We start from the raw sequence: 12360 nt of genomic DNA, 5'->3' as shown, positions 1-12360 counted from the left end.
CCCCCATTCAACCCCTCTAGGTTGTGGGCGTGCCAGGCTGGGGCCCCTGTGTTGTGCAGCAGTTCCCCACTAGTTACTTACGTTACACACGAGCATGTATATATGTCCATGCCATTTTCGCAATTTGCCCTACCCCCTCCTTCCTCCAGTGTTTCTACCAGACTGTTTGCTTTGTCTCGATTTCTTCTCAGTAAATAGGTTCACCAGTGCTATTTTTCCAGAAATCAGAAAGAGAAAGCCAAATATCAAATATTAATGCATGCATATGGAATGTGAGTTTTCATTAATTTTGTTGTTGGCATGTGAAATGCAGATTTCCATTATACGTCGGCTATTGAAAAAATTAGCGAATATTATGGAGGAACTAATATTCTGTAATATAAGATATGTAGAATATTTTTGTTGGCCTTTGCCTTGTTAGCGTTCTGAACATAAATAAATAGAGCAGAACTTTTCAAATCCATCAGTTCAGGTAGTCCTGTGAGGGGTGGTGTATGGCATGAAGCGTAATGTGATGGGATACCCCTACACCAAGAGGAACCTGAATGGTTGAAAGTGAGGGTCACAATCTCCTGACCATGTGCCATTTTTTTCCCAGTACGATATGCTCTTTAGGGAGGAATAGTAACTCTAGATCAACAGTTTAAAGCAATTATTAAGGTGCTTAGCTCACTGACTGTAGTACTACCTTTAATCTGTTTGTGTAATTGAAACCTCCCAAAGAGCTTTCCTGGTGGCTCAGACAGTAAAGAATCCCCCTGCAGTGCAGGAGACCTGGGTTCCTTCTCTGGGATGGGAAGATCCCCTGGAGAAGGGAAGGGCTACCTACTCCAGTATTCTGGCCTGGAGAATCCCCATGGACAGAGGAGCTTGGTGGGCTACAGTTCATGGGGTCTGCAGAGTCAGACATGACAGAGCGACTATCACTTTCATACTTTCACAGAGTTTCTTATCCCTTGGAAAAATCTGAAGCATTCAGTTGCAGTGTTCTAAAATTTAAAATTGTAAGATGAACCTGAAACTATTTAATCTAATGTCTGACTTATAGGTATGGCAAAATATTTCCCTTTTTCTGATTTCCTTTGATTTGTAAGTATTGTGGTGGAGCCATTACTATCTTCCCATTTAAATACAGAAAAAAAATTGACATGTACTTTGTGACAGAATTTCTGAGTTCTGTAGGCGTTTTAGAGTCATAGGCAGAACATATAGCTAGAATACAAATAATCAAAATCTGTTGATTTTTCTGACTTAGGAGAAGTTGTTTTAATTTTCAGTTTATGATAATGTTCAGTAGAAAACTGAAACTTATAAACACTTAAGAAAGTTTCTACCTTTTCTTTGTAAAAGTTCCTGTTTTAGTTAAGGTTTCAGTATGTCTCATTTGTAATTTTTGTTAAACCAAACTCATGTCAGCAAAACAGAGTTACTTTTCAAGTCAGACTTCTACTGTCTGAGGATATACTAACTGAGGAATTCATACTTCTTCTGTTTAATAATTATTTTTAAATGGATATATCTGTGTATAAATCACAGGGAATCTGAAGTATAAATAGTTATCAATCAAATGTACAATTATTTTTTTGATTTAAGGTTTTTGTTCCTATTAGTTGTGTGTTCTTGCCATATTTTTAATTTACTGAGGAAAGATATTGTTACATTGTTAGTATTTTGACTCAGTGTTCAAAAATGTGATGCAGAAATTTTTTTAAGGTATAAAATTATCTCTAACAACTTACTTCTATTTATCCTAGAAGACTTAACAATCAAGATCTTTGAGCCATATCTAGTCTTCCTGGATTCATGTTAAATATTTTTGAAGACCAGAGGATGCTATTAGAATAGTATAATAAAAAGATGCTCTAGAATTTGACTCAGCATCACAGTTTGAGTTCAAGGACATAGCCATGCGTACTTAGTAATCTGCATTGTTTCTTTCTTGCCTGTGTGGCACCTTGAAAGTAAAAGAGCAGGTCACTCAGTTGTGTCTGACTCTGCCACCCTATGGATGGTAGCCCGCCAGGCTCCTTTGTCCATGGAATTTTTCCAGGCAAGAATTCTGAAGCAGGTTGCCATTTCCTACTCCAGAGGATTTTCCCGACTCAGGGCTCCCTCTCTTGGTCTCTTGGTCTCCTTCATTTGCTGCTGGTTTCTTTACCTCTAGCGCCCTGCATAATATGAATAATCTGCATTAGAAAAACTGCCTCCACAGTAAAAAAAAAATATATATTGCTTTTGAATACTAATTTTTTCATCTATTTACTCTTCAGTGGTTTTGTCACCATTGTGTAAGTTAGGAACAACTAATTTTTCAGTGTCACCATCTTTTTAAAGATGGTATCCTGTGGTATCCTATAGGCAGTTCTTCTCATGGATAATAATCTCAGGGGAAACATTGATAATGAAAAGATTTATTTAGTGTGCTAGTGCGAATCAATGTCAAAATGTCATATGAAGTTAAGGAAAAAAAAATCTTTGTCTTTATGTAAAAGTAATTTCAAATGATCTTGCATATCAAATAGGTAGTTGCTTGAAATATTCAGGTGCAATTTATTTGTTTAATTAAAGTTAGATATTGTTTTGATACAATTCTCAATTTTATGTGTTAATCATTAATTATTTTAAGTATTGTTTTAAAAGTAAAAATAGAACCACCTGTATCGGAACTACAATTCTTAAAACATATGTCAATGAAGTAAAAACAACCTTTCGAGAGGGTATGTTAATTCTTTCTGAAGATCAGAGCTCCTTCAGCATTTTCCATTTAGTTGCAGTGTAAAGACCTGTTAAAATGACACTAAAAATGTAGTTTGAGCTGCAGTGTACAAACTTAGGTTTTATCGTAATTTTTGTTATTAGTGGCCAGCTAAATTGAAAGTAAGTGGGGTTTTAACACTCACTTTAACAGTTAGGACGCTTTAACAGTTAGCAGGATATTTTCAAATACTCTGGTCTTCTAGCAGCACCTTCTTATTTAAAGCAGATAATACATATGCCTCTATCCTTTGATTTGCCATTGTTGTCTTGCCTTTATAATTTACAAGATAAACTGCAATTAAGAAAAGCTCAGTCAGTGTCTACTGTGCCCTAAGCACTTTAAATCATATTTCATTCTTACAGCAATTCTATAAAGTACCTTTATTTTTTTGATAAGGAAATTGAGACCCACGAAGACTCAAGATCATACACCTTGTGATTTGCTGGACATAGTTTTAACATTCCTAAGAAAAGACCTAAGGAATTGTAGAAATGTCCCTTATTTTATTATGTTCATATTAAGATTTTTCCCCTCAAGTGATTTTAATATATTTTGTTTATTTTGTATTACTGTAAAAATGTAGATCTCCGGGTAGGCAGGTAAATGACCCCATTTTTTTTTTTTTTTAAAGAATAACTGTATCCTAAGAAAATAAGCAAATTCCCTAAGTTTCACATGAAAAATGTGCTTTCTTATGGTTAATTGGTTGGAAAATATTTGTGGAGGGTACAGGATAAGCCACAGACTAAGGGGAGGTACCCAGTGTCACTTGCTAGGTTAGTTGAGGCTGGTGGCTAATTCATCCTAGAGGATGTGAGCGTCTCAAATATTAATAATATATTCCTCTCTTTGGAGTATGAAAATAGTTTGTAACCTCTAGTATTATGTTTATTAGACTAATAATTTTTTATTAAAAACATTTTTGGGGGGCCTCACCATGTGGATTGCAGGAGTTTAGCACTCTGAGCAGGGATTAAGCATGGGCCCTTGGCCTATGAGAGCTTGGAGTCCTAACCCTTGGACTGCCGCAGAATTCCCTTTAGTGGTAATTTAAATGTAAAAATCAAACTACATAAAACTCCTTAAACTCTTAGACCATTACTAAAATGAAAGTTGTACAAATTAAACATGAACAGAACTACAAAACTAGTATTATTCAAAAAAAAAAATAGCGCCAGTGTAATAGAATGGACAGAACTGTGTAAAACTAATCACAGATGTTGGTTTAATAGTAAAAAGATTTAACCTTGTATTTCTATAATGTATTTCTGAATTTGCCCTAAATAAAAATACAGAGCATACATTTTTAGAAGCATGTCATACAACCATTATTAATACATTTAAACTTTTGTTTCCTACTTCAGAATAAAAACATAAAGCTATCAGAGAACTTCTCCCATGCCAATATTGAAAGTGAAAGTGAAGTTGCTCAGTCATGTCCAACTCTTTGGAATTTCCAGGCAAAAGTACTAGAGTGGGTTGCCATTTCCTTCTCCAGGGTATCTTCCCAACCCGGGGATTGAACCTAGGTTCAACATTGCAGGCAGACACTTTACCATCCGAGCCACCTGGGAAACCAGTTTTAAAGGCATGCTATTTGATAATCATTTAAAACTCTCTTCATTTACTTGGTGATGGAATTAGTATTGTGCTAAAGATATGTACCTAAGCCAATAACACTGCAGTTAGGAACTGAAAAACATTTTACTCTGGATTTTCTATTATGCTTACTGCCAATAGTCAAGGCAAGTTGGACCACTCAGAGATAGCATCTGAGCCTATTATTTGTAACTTTATTTTTTTATTAGTGGGTTTTTTTTTTTTTTTTTTTTTTTGCCTCTCTGTGCAACATGTGGGACCTTAGTTTCCTGGGCAAGGATCAAACCTGCTCCCTCCACAGAGGAAGTTTGGAGTCTTAGCCACTGAACTGCCAAGGAAGTCCCTATTAGTATGCAGGGTCTGCAGCTTAGTTAGTAAAGAATCTTCCTGTAATGCAGGAGACGCAGGTTCAATCCCTGAATTAGGAAGATCCCCTGGAGAAGGAAATGGCAACCCACTCCAGTATTCTTGCCTGGAAAATCCCATGGACAGAGGAGCCTGGCGGGCTACAGTCCATGGGGTCCCAAGAGTTGGACACAACTTAGTGACTAAACGAACACTGATGTGCTACTGTGTGCTGTGCTCAGGTTCTTTAGTGCATCCTGCCGTGCATGATGGCCAGATTCTCTGACGAGTCTCAGTTCTAAGGCAAAATATTTTGCATATTGTGCATCTGTCTGTATTCCATCTCCCCTTCACCTGTTATGCATTGAGTTATAAACACAAAGTCACATACCGAAGATAGATGGCTGTATTCAGTAAAAGGGTAGCCATCCAGAAGACCTGGAACATGCTTATATTCTCCCTGTTAGGCTATTATTGAACTGTAGGCATAGACGTTTTGCAAAATCTTGGAGCAAACTCAAGGACCCCTGTGAGTGAGCCCCTGGATCTTTTGGGGAAGCACTCCTTCAGGCCGAAACGAGGCTCTGTGGACGCACATTCCTCCTTGCCTTTCATGTCCGCTCTGCTGGATGCTGAGAAAGTATTGTTTTTCTAACATTTGGATCAAAAAACGTACAGAACTGTGTCAAGAAGAATTGAAGAGGAAATTTTTCTTTCTCGGCTTGAGATGCCACACTCGGGACAAGTTTTAATGACATCCATCTGTTGCGGATTAAAATAAGTGGAGCTCAGCATTTGAATGCCTTGTTCAGAGTCAGACTTTATATAGGCATAAGCACAGTTGGTTTTAGGATCCAGAGTTCTAGGGACAGACAGCAACAAAGCATAAAAAGTTAGTCTGTATGTCAGACTTTGCTCTCAAAGGAATTGCTGTTGCCTTCTTCTCTCTTTCTCGTGCTTTTTGTGCGTGAAATCTCCTGGGTCAAGCCAAGAGACAACAGTCTGTTTTGAAAGCATGCCTCTCCCATTACTAATACCTAATTTTAATTTTTAAGTTCTTACTTTTGTCATACTCAGAGGGAAACATAGCGTGGTAAAAATTGCTGCGTCTCTCACCAGGAGTCCCGGAATCCTCTTTCATCTCTGTGTTGATTGAAGGTAACCAGACTAAAAGCTGTTTATCCTAAGCTCTTATGTCAAGAGCTTTAATCACAGATTGACCTCTTTGTAGTACAGGGTTTGCAAGTGTTTATCTGGAAGTAGGAGAAAAATATATACTTCTGTACCAATCTATACTTTTAACCTTCAGTAATGCCAGGATCTACATATACATTTTGAAGTTTCATTTTAAGTTTGTTCTTGAAACTCATGATCTGAAAGCATTTTATAATAACACACTTAGTTGCATTTGCAAAATGCGTTTCTAATGCATTTTCTTACTTTGGAGAAACTAAATCCTTTAATGGGGTTCTAGAAGAATACAGCTTATAGCAAAATTTACTGTGACTCAACTGCTGAAGAGATCCTTGCCAGGATAGCTCACGTGTTTCCTTTCCATTGGCTCTAACCTGTCTAAAAACCTGGAAACTATTTTTTTGTTGTTGCTAGAATTCCAGGGACTGGCCTTAAATCTTTTACTTGCCTTTACTTTTTAGGAGTTTGATTCAGAAAAGAGAAAATTAGTTATTAAAACTTGTTATTATGTAACAGCAAAAGCAATCCTCAATGTCATGCCCAGCCCCTACAGAAGGTTCTGAGAGGGTCTAATAGGTACCCCTCCATGACACCTGAAGTCCCTTCAGACCAACAATAGCACCCCCCACCCCCAAGCTTCCACAGGGTGTCTTTGGGTGTTTCTTCATTCCTGCAGGGTCAGCTACACCCTCTGTCTCTACTTCATGGCTTTCTTTATTTTTTTTATTTTAACAGGGATGATAGTGAACCCTGATCATAGTTTGTGAGTTTGATCATGTTAGACATGTAGAGAAAGACAGTCAACTGGCTTTTTAATGCAGAATGTACTTTACTGTCTCTTTCCTTATTCCGAAGTGAATGTGTTTCTAAGTAGTTTGTCTCAAGCCAACTCTTCATTTTTCTAGGTGCATAGATGGCTGATAAATTTGAGGCTAAAGCTGTCAGCCAAGAATTCTCTCTCTAGCTAAGGCACTCTATCAAGCAAGTGCCAGGATTTACAGAGCAAATAGGTAGACCAAGGGCATACTGAGGTTATCACAAACAAACTAAACCTATAGCTGAGCTTAGGTAGCTACAGTAACATCTGCTTTGATACTTTGCACAGATGAGGCAGAACAGCAGATAAGACTTGCTGCTTCGAGACTGAGAAACAGGAGTTAAACCTTGGATCTTCCACTGAAAAATTCTGTGACCTTAAAAATTTTCTAAACCTCTCCTCACCTATTAAATGAGCATAATAATAGTTGCTTTCTCCTGGTATTATTGTAGTCACAATATAATGCATATGACTTCTTAACTCTGTGCCTGACCCACCATAAACATTCATGTGCTCAGTCTGACTCTTTGTGGCCCGTTGGACTGTAGCCCGCCAGACTCCTCTGTCCATGGAATTTTCCAGGCAAGAATACTGGAGGGGGAAGCCACTTCTTACTCCAGGGGATCTTCCAGACCCAAGGATTGAACCTGTGTCCTGCGTCTCCTGCATTGGCAAGTTGATTCTTTACCACCAGCACCACCTGGAAAGTGCTTGACATTCATAAATGTTACTTATAATTATGAAGCCTTGTGTACCGGATGGAAGTACTTTCTAGGCATCATCTTTAATATAGTATGTAATATATGTGCGTACTAAGTCACTTCAGTCATGTTGGACTCTTGTAGCCCGCCAGGCTCCGCTGTCCATGGGGATTCTCCAGGCAAGAATATTGGAGTGGGTTGCCATGCCCTCTAGGGGATCTTCCCAACCCAGGGGTCGAACCTGCATCTTTGGGTGAATTCTTTACCACTAGTACTACCTGGGAAGACCAAGAATATATATAGCATGTGGATTCATTTTTAAAAACCTAGATATTGGAAATAATGCTGCTGTCATACTTTTCGTGACCTAATGTTATTTAATTGCTGTTTTGTAATAACTAATGTTTCTTGTGGGATATTGACAGAGCGTAATGCAAAGTATTATCATGTTTCACTTCTAAGTGCTAGGGCAAGAAACTTGAAGGAGGAAAATCTTCCTGGCATTTAGAATTTGCTGCAAATCCCAAATACTTCCATAGCATAGGCATTTCAAAATGAGTTACCATTCAGTCCCTGCAATGTTGCAGATATGCCGGGGGCACCCTGCCATGAGCATAGCTTTCAGGAAGGGTGAAGCGCAGAGTGGGGAGGAGGAAGGTAGCACCATGTTAGTCACACCGGGATATGTTTCTGAAGGCCCCGAGCATGCAGTCCAGACGTGCAGATTTCAGTCGTACCTTTTGACTCCTCATAAATTATCTATCAAATTTGTAAATATATATGGCATTGTGGCATTTGGCTTAAATGTGAGGTAATTTTGTCTTAGGGTGTTCAGTCTTCCCCGGTGTAAATCATTTTAACAGTCTGCAAGTAATTCCATATTTGAGACTCCCAGAGGAAACACTTCCATTTCTATGTGTGTACTTCATCACCGGTCATAATAAACAGGTCCAGGAATATGCCAAGGGCCCTTGCCGAGTCCTTTCGAGAGAGAAGGAGGCAGCAGTGTAGCCTACTGGGGAGAAGGGTGGATTAAGAGCCATCTCACCTGCATCTCCCTTTCTAGTAGGTCCCTTTTCGTAGGGATCTACTCTTGTAGGTAGGTTGCTGTTTTCTCTTTGCGTGTGTGTGTGTGTGTGTGCTAAGTGGCTTCAGTCGCGTCTGACTCTTTGTGACCCTATGGACCATAACGTGCCAGTCTCCTCTGTCCATGGGGATTCTCCAGACATGAATACTGGGCTGGGTTGCCATGCCCTCCTCCAGGGGATCTTCCTGATCCAGGGATTGAACCCACATCTCTTATGTCTCCTGCATTGGCAGGCGGGTTCTTTACCACTAGCGCCACCTGGGAAGCCCATTTCCTCTTTAGTCAGATGTTACACCACAAGATCTATAGAGTGAGGCCAGTATCTTGGAACCTAATGAAGTTTTATCATCATCCTTATGTTAAGGTTTGAAAATCAGACTTTGTCAGCAAGTCAGAGAGGCAAGGTGCCTGTGGCTACGTCTCTGAAATAGCCTCCTTTGGACATATTTTTTGGTGGGGGTGGGGGGATTCAGTTGATTTTCTCAGGATCTGGTTTTGAGAGGAATGGACTCAAGATGAGGACTTAGAAGGCAGTTTCCACTCGGACTGATCATCTTTACCAAGAGATTTGAATCTGGTATTATGTCAGCTGGTTTAAATTTAATCTTGTTCTTCCAAAATCACTAGGATCACAAAATTTGCATTGGCCCAGTCTGTACCTGCCAGCTAGCACTATCTGCTTTCCTCAAAGCATCCTTGCAACTTTCTGTTTTTCCCCTATCATAAGGACAGATGACTTCCAGGCGACCCGTAGTCGGTATTCTCCCTCAGATGCATCTGAAAACCAGTCAAGGAAGAAAGAAGAAACCCAGAACCTTTCATTTCTTTGCAGTTTTTTATTCCTTTTTGGCTTCATACTAGGCTCAGTATAAAGTCACTAGCTTCCTGAAGCTAAAATGATTGGGTAACAGTGGATTTGGGGGTATAAATTCATCTTCAAATGTAGCCAAAGATTTGGAATAAAGCAGTACAATTATTTTTATTTTAATGATTCTTTTACATTCTTTAATAGGGCAGAATGTATTCCTATTGACATTAATGTCCTTAGCCCTCTAGAAATGTTGTGAGGTTGCTCACTAGTCCTATTAATTGTTATTAAGTGTTTTAAACTCAGGTTTGAATTATTTTGCAGCCAAAGCTTTTCTGACGCGCGGTGCAAACATTCTTGTTTCTTTGTTTTTGATATGTTCTCGCTTTATCAGTAACTCACTGAAGCTCTTTTCTGTCTCTCACAGTCTGACAGCAATGCAAGCTTCCTCCGTGCCGCCAGAGCAGGCAATTTAGACAAAGTCGTGGAATATCTGAAGGGGGGCATAGACATCAATACCTGCAACCAGGTAAGCGCCCTGCAGCTGCCTCTGTATTATACGCCAAAGACACTCCTGTTACCTATAGATACACTCGAAAAGCCCAGCAGGGTTTTTGTCTCTTGTTAAATTTACTAAAATAGCACCAGTCCAGAATTATGAAAGTTCATTTTTGCCTCCTTACCAACTTTTAAAGCCTCAGACATTTGTATCTAGAGCTAATAATACCAGCAAAGTAGATAGATCAAAAATGATTGAACATCAGGTTTGCCTATGAAATGATCTGGGCTGCCCTTAGCTGAAATACTGCTCATTTATTATCAACTAGTTATCCAGATGCTGGCTTCTATTCTTGTCTGCTGTAAGCCTTTTATTCAGGGGGTAACTGATTATTACAACTTGGGATAGAGAAATAAAAGAATAAAATCAAAATTATGCACCTACTTACCCCTCCCCACCCTGCCATTACTTTTAAAGTATGGATTTGAGTGAGAAGAGTTTGAAACTGTTGGCTTAAATGAGGTGTTTGGATTATTCATTTATCACATCCATTTGCTAAGGACTTCAGATGGTATTATACATTCTGGATATTATTTGATCCCAGGGATGTTGAGACTTTTGTGTTTTCTGTAAGATTTTAATACCATGAATAAAAGTGTCTCGTGAACACCAGTATTCGCTATAGTGTGCTAAATGTTGCTGATGTGTGTGTGTGCATGACAGAGCTAACTGGGAAATGAGTAATCCTGCCTAATTATAAGCTAGCAGGAGATAAATTTCATTGTCTAGTTCTAAATCATCTATAGAATGTCGTGATATATACTGATATATATATCCTGATGTGTATTTAGTGCAGTTATGTTCATTCTGTAGTCCCCTGAAATTAGTGAATCTTTCAAATACAACTTCTCAAAAACTGAATCCAGTGTCTTGTCATACTCAAACTTGCTCTCCTCCCAAATTCCTAACTGCTGATTTTCTTTTTGTTGTTCAGTTGCGAAGTCGTGTGTGACTCTTTGTGACCCCATGAATTGCAGCGTGCTAGGCTTCTCTGTCCGTCACTGTCTCCCTGAGTTTACGTAAACTCATGTCCATTGAGTCGGTGATGCCATCTCATCCTCTGTCATCCTCTTCTCCTTCTGCCTTCAGTCTTTCCCAGCATCAGGGTCTTTTCAAGTGAATCGCTCTTCTCATGAGGTGGCCAAAGTATTAGAGCTTCAGCTTCAGCATTAGTCCTTTCAATGAATATGCAAGGTTGATTTCCTTTAGGATTGACTGATTTAATCTCCTTGTTGTCCAAGAGACTCTCAAGAGTCTTCTCCAGCACTACATTCCAAAAGTATCAATTCTTTGGCAGTCAGCCTTCTTTATGGTCCAATTCTCGCAAGCATGCATAACTACTGGAAAAACCATAGCTTTGACTATATGGACCTTTGTCAGCAAAGTGATGTCTCTGCGTTTTAATACGCTAAGTTTGTCATAGCTATCCTTCCAAGGAGCATCTTTTAATTTCGTGCTGCAGTCAGCATCTGCATTGGTTTTGGAGCCCAAGAGAAAGAAATCTGACACTGTTCCCATATTTTCCTCATCTATTTGCTATGAAGTGATTGGACTGGATGCCATGATCTTTGTGTTTTGAATGTTGAGTTTTAAGCCAGCTTTTTCACTCTCCTCTTTCACCTTCATCAAGAGACTCTTTAGTTCCTCTTCACTTTCTGTCATTAAAGTGGTATCATCTGCATATCTGAGGTTGTTGATATTTCTCCCGGAAATCTTGATTCCAGCTTGTGCTTCATCCAACCCAGCATTTTGCATGATGTACTCTGCATATAATAAGTTAAATAAGAAGGGTGATAATATACAGGCTTGACATACTCCTTTCCCAGTTTTGAACCAGTCTGTTGTTCCATGTTTGGTTCTAACTGTTGCTTCTTGTCCTGCATACAGGTTTCTCAGGAGGCAGGTAAGGTGATCTGATATTCCCATTTCTTTAAGAATATCCCACAGTTTGTTGTGATCCACACAGTGAAAGGCTTTAGCATAGTCAATTTCCTTACTAATACTTAGTTCCAACAGGCTTCTACCCTTGTCTTCTCCCCTACTTCAGTCCAGCACTCCTTTCCTGGTTCATTTTCCACATCCACAAATTTGCATTAACCCACAGTATGGTCACTTACCATAGTTGCTGTAAGCCCCTGCTTAATTAGGTTCTCTCTTCATCTCGTCACTCTGGTCAATCTCTATGCTGTCTTGAGTCATCTTTCTAAAATAAAAATATTTTTATGGTACTCCTCCACCCCCAAACTTTCTATGGCTTCCAATGCTTAGATCAGTGTGGTTGTCATATAAAAATTACCTGCAGACTTTTGCAAAAGGTGCAGGAATTTCCTTGCTCTTCCCAAGACTTTCCACTATAGGAAGTATTGTCACCAATGGCAATATTTCTTGTCCTTTAGGGAAGTATATCTCTTGGCATAAAAAATATTGAGTGCTGCTTGCTTTTAGGAATCAATCTGCTATAACCCTGAGCATCCCTATGTATTCCTTTGGGT

The 12360-nt window shown here is 39.1% G+C and overlaps 1 protein-coding gene across 32 annotated transcripts in view; it reads left to right on the top strand.

Moving 5' to 3' along the window:
- Positions 1 to 12360, top strand: part of ANK2 (ankyrin 2) — a 699882-nt gene that overhangs the window by 473748 nt on the left and 213774 nt on the right. For all 32 annotated transcript variants that reach the window (XM_069593465.1, XM_069593447.1, XM_069593452.1 and 29 more), the window contains one exon: positions 9737 to 9838. In XM_069593465.1, the coding sequence (XP_069449566.1) occupies positions 9737 to 9838 (102 nt within the window). The remainder of the gene's footprint in view (positions 1 to 9736; positions 9839 to 12360) is intronic.

Source organism: Ovis canadensis, chromosome 6, assembly GCF_042477335.2.
Source record: "Ovis canadensis isolate MfBH-ARS-UI-01 breed Bighorn chromosome 6, ARS-UI_OviCan_v2, whole genome shotgun sequence".
Lineage (NCBI taxonomy): Eukaryota > Metazoa > Chordata > Mammalia > Artiodactyla > Bovidae > Ovis > Ovis canadensis.
This window is presented reverse-complemented; position numbering and strand designations above follow the sequence as displayed.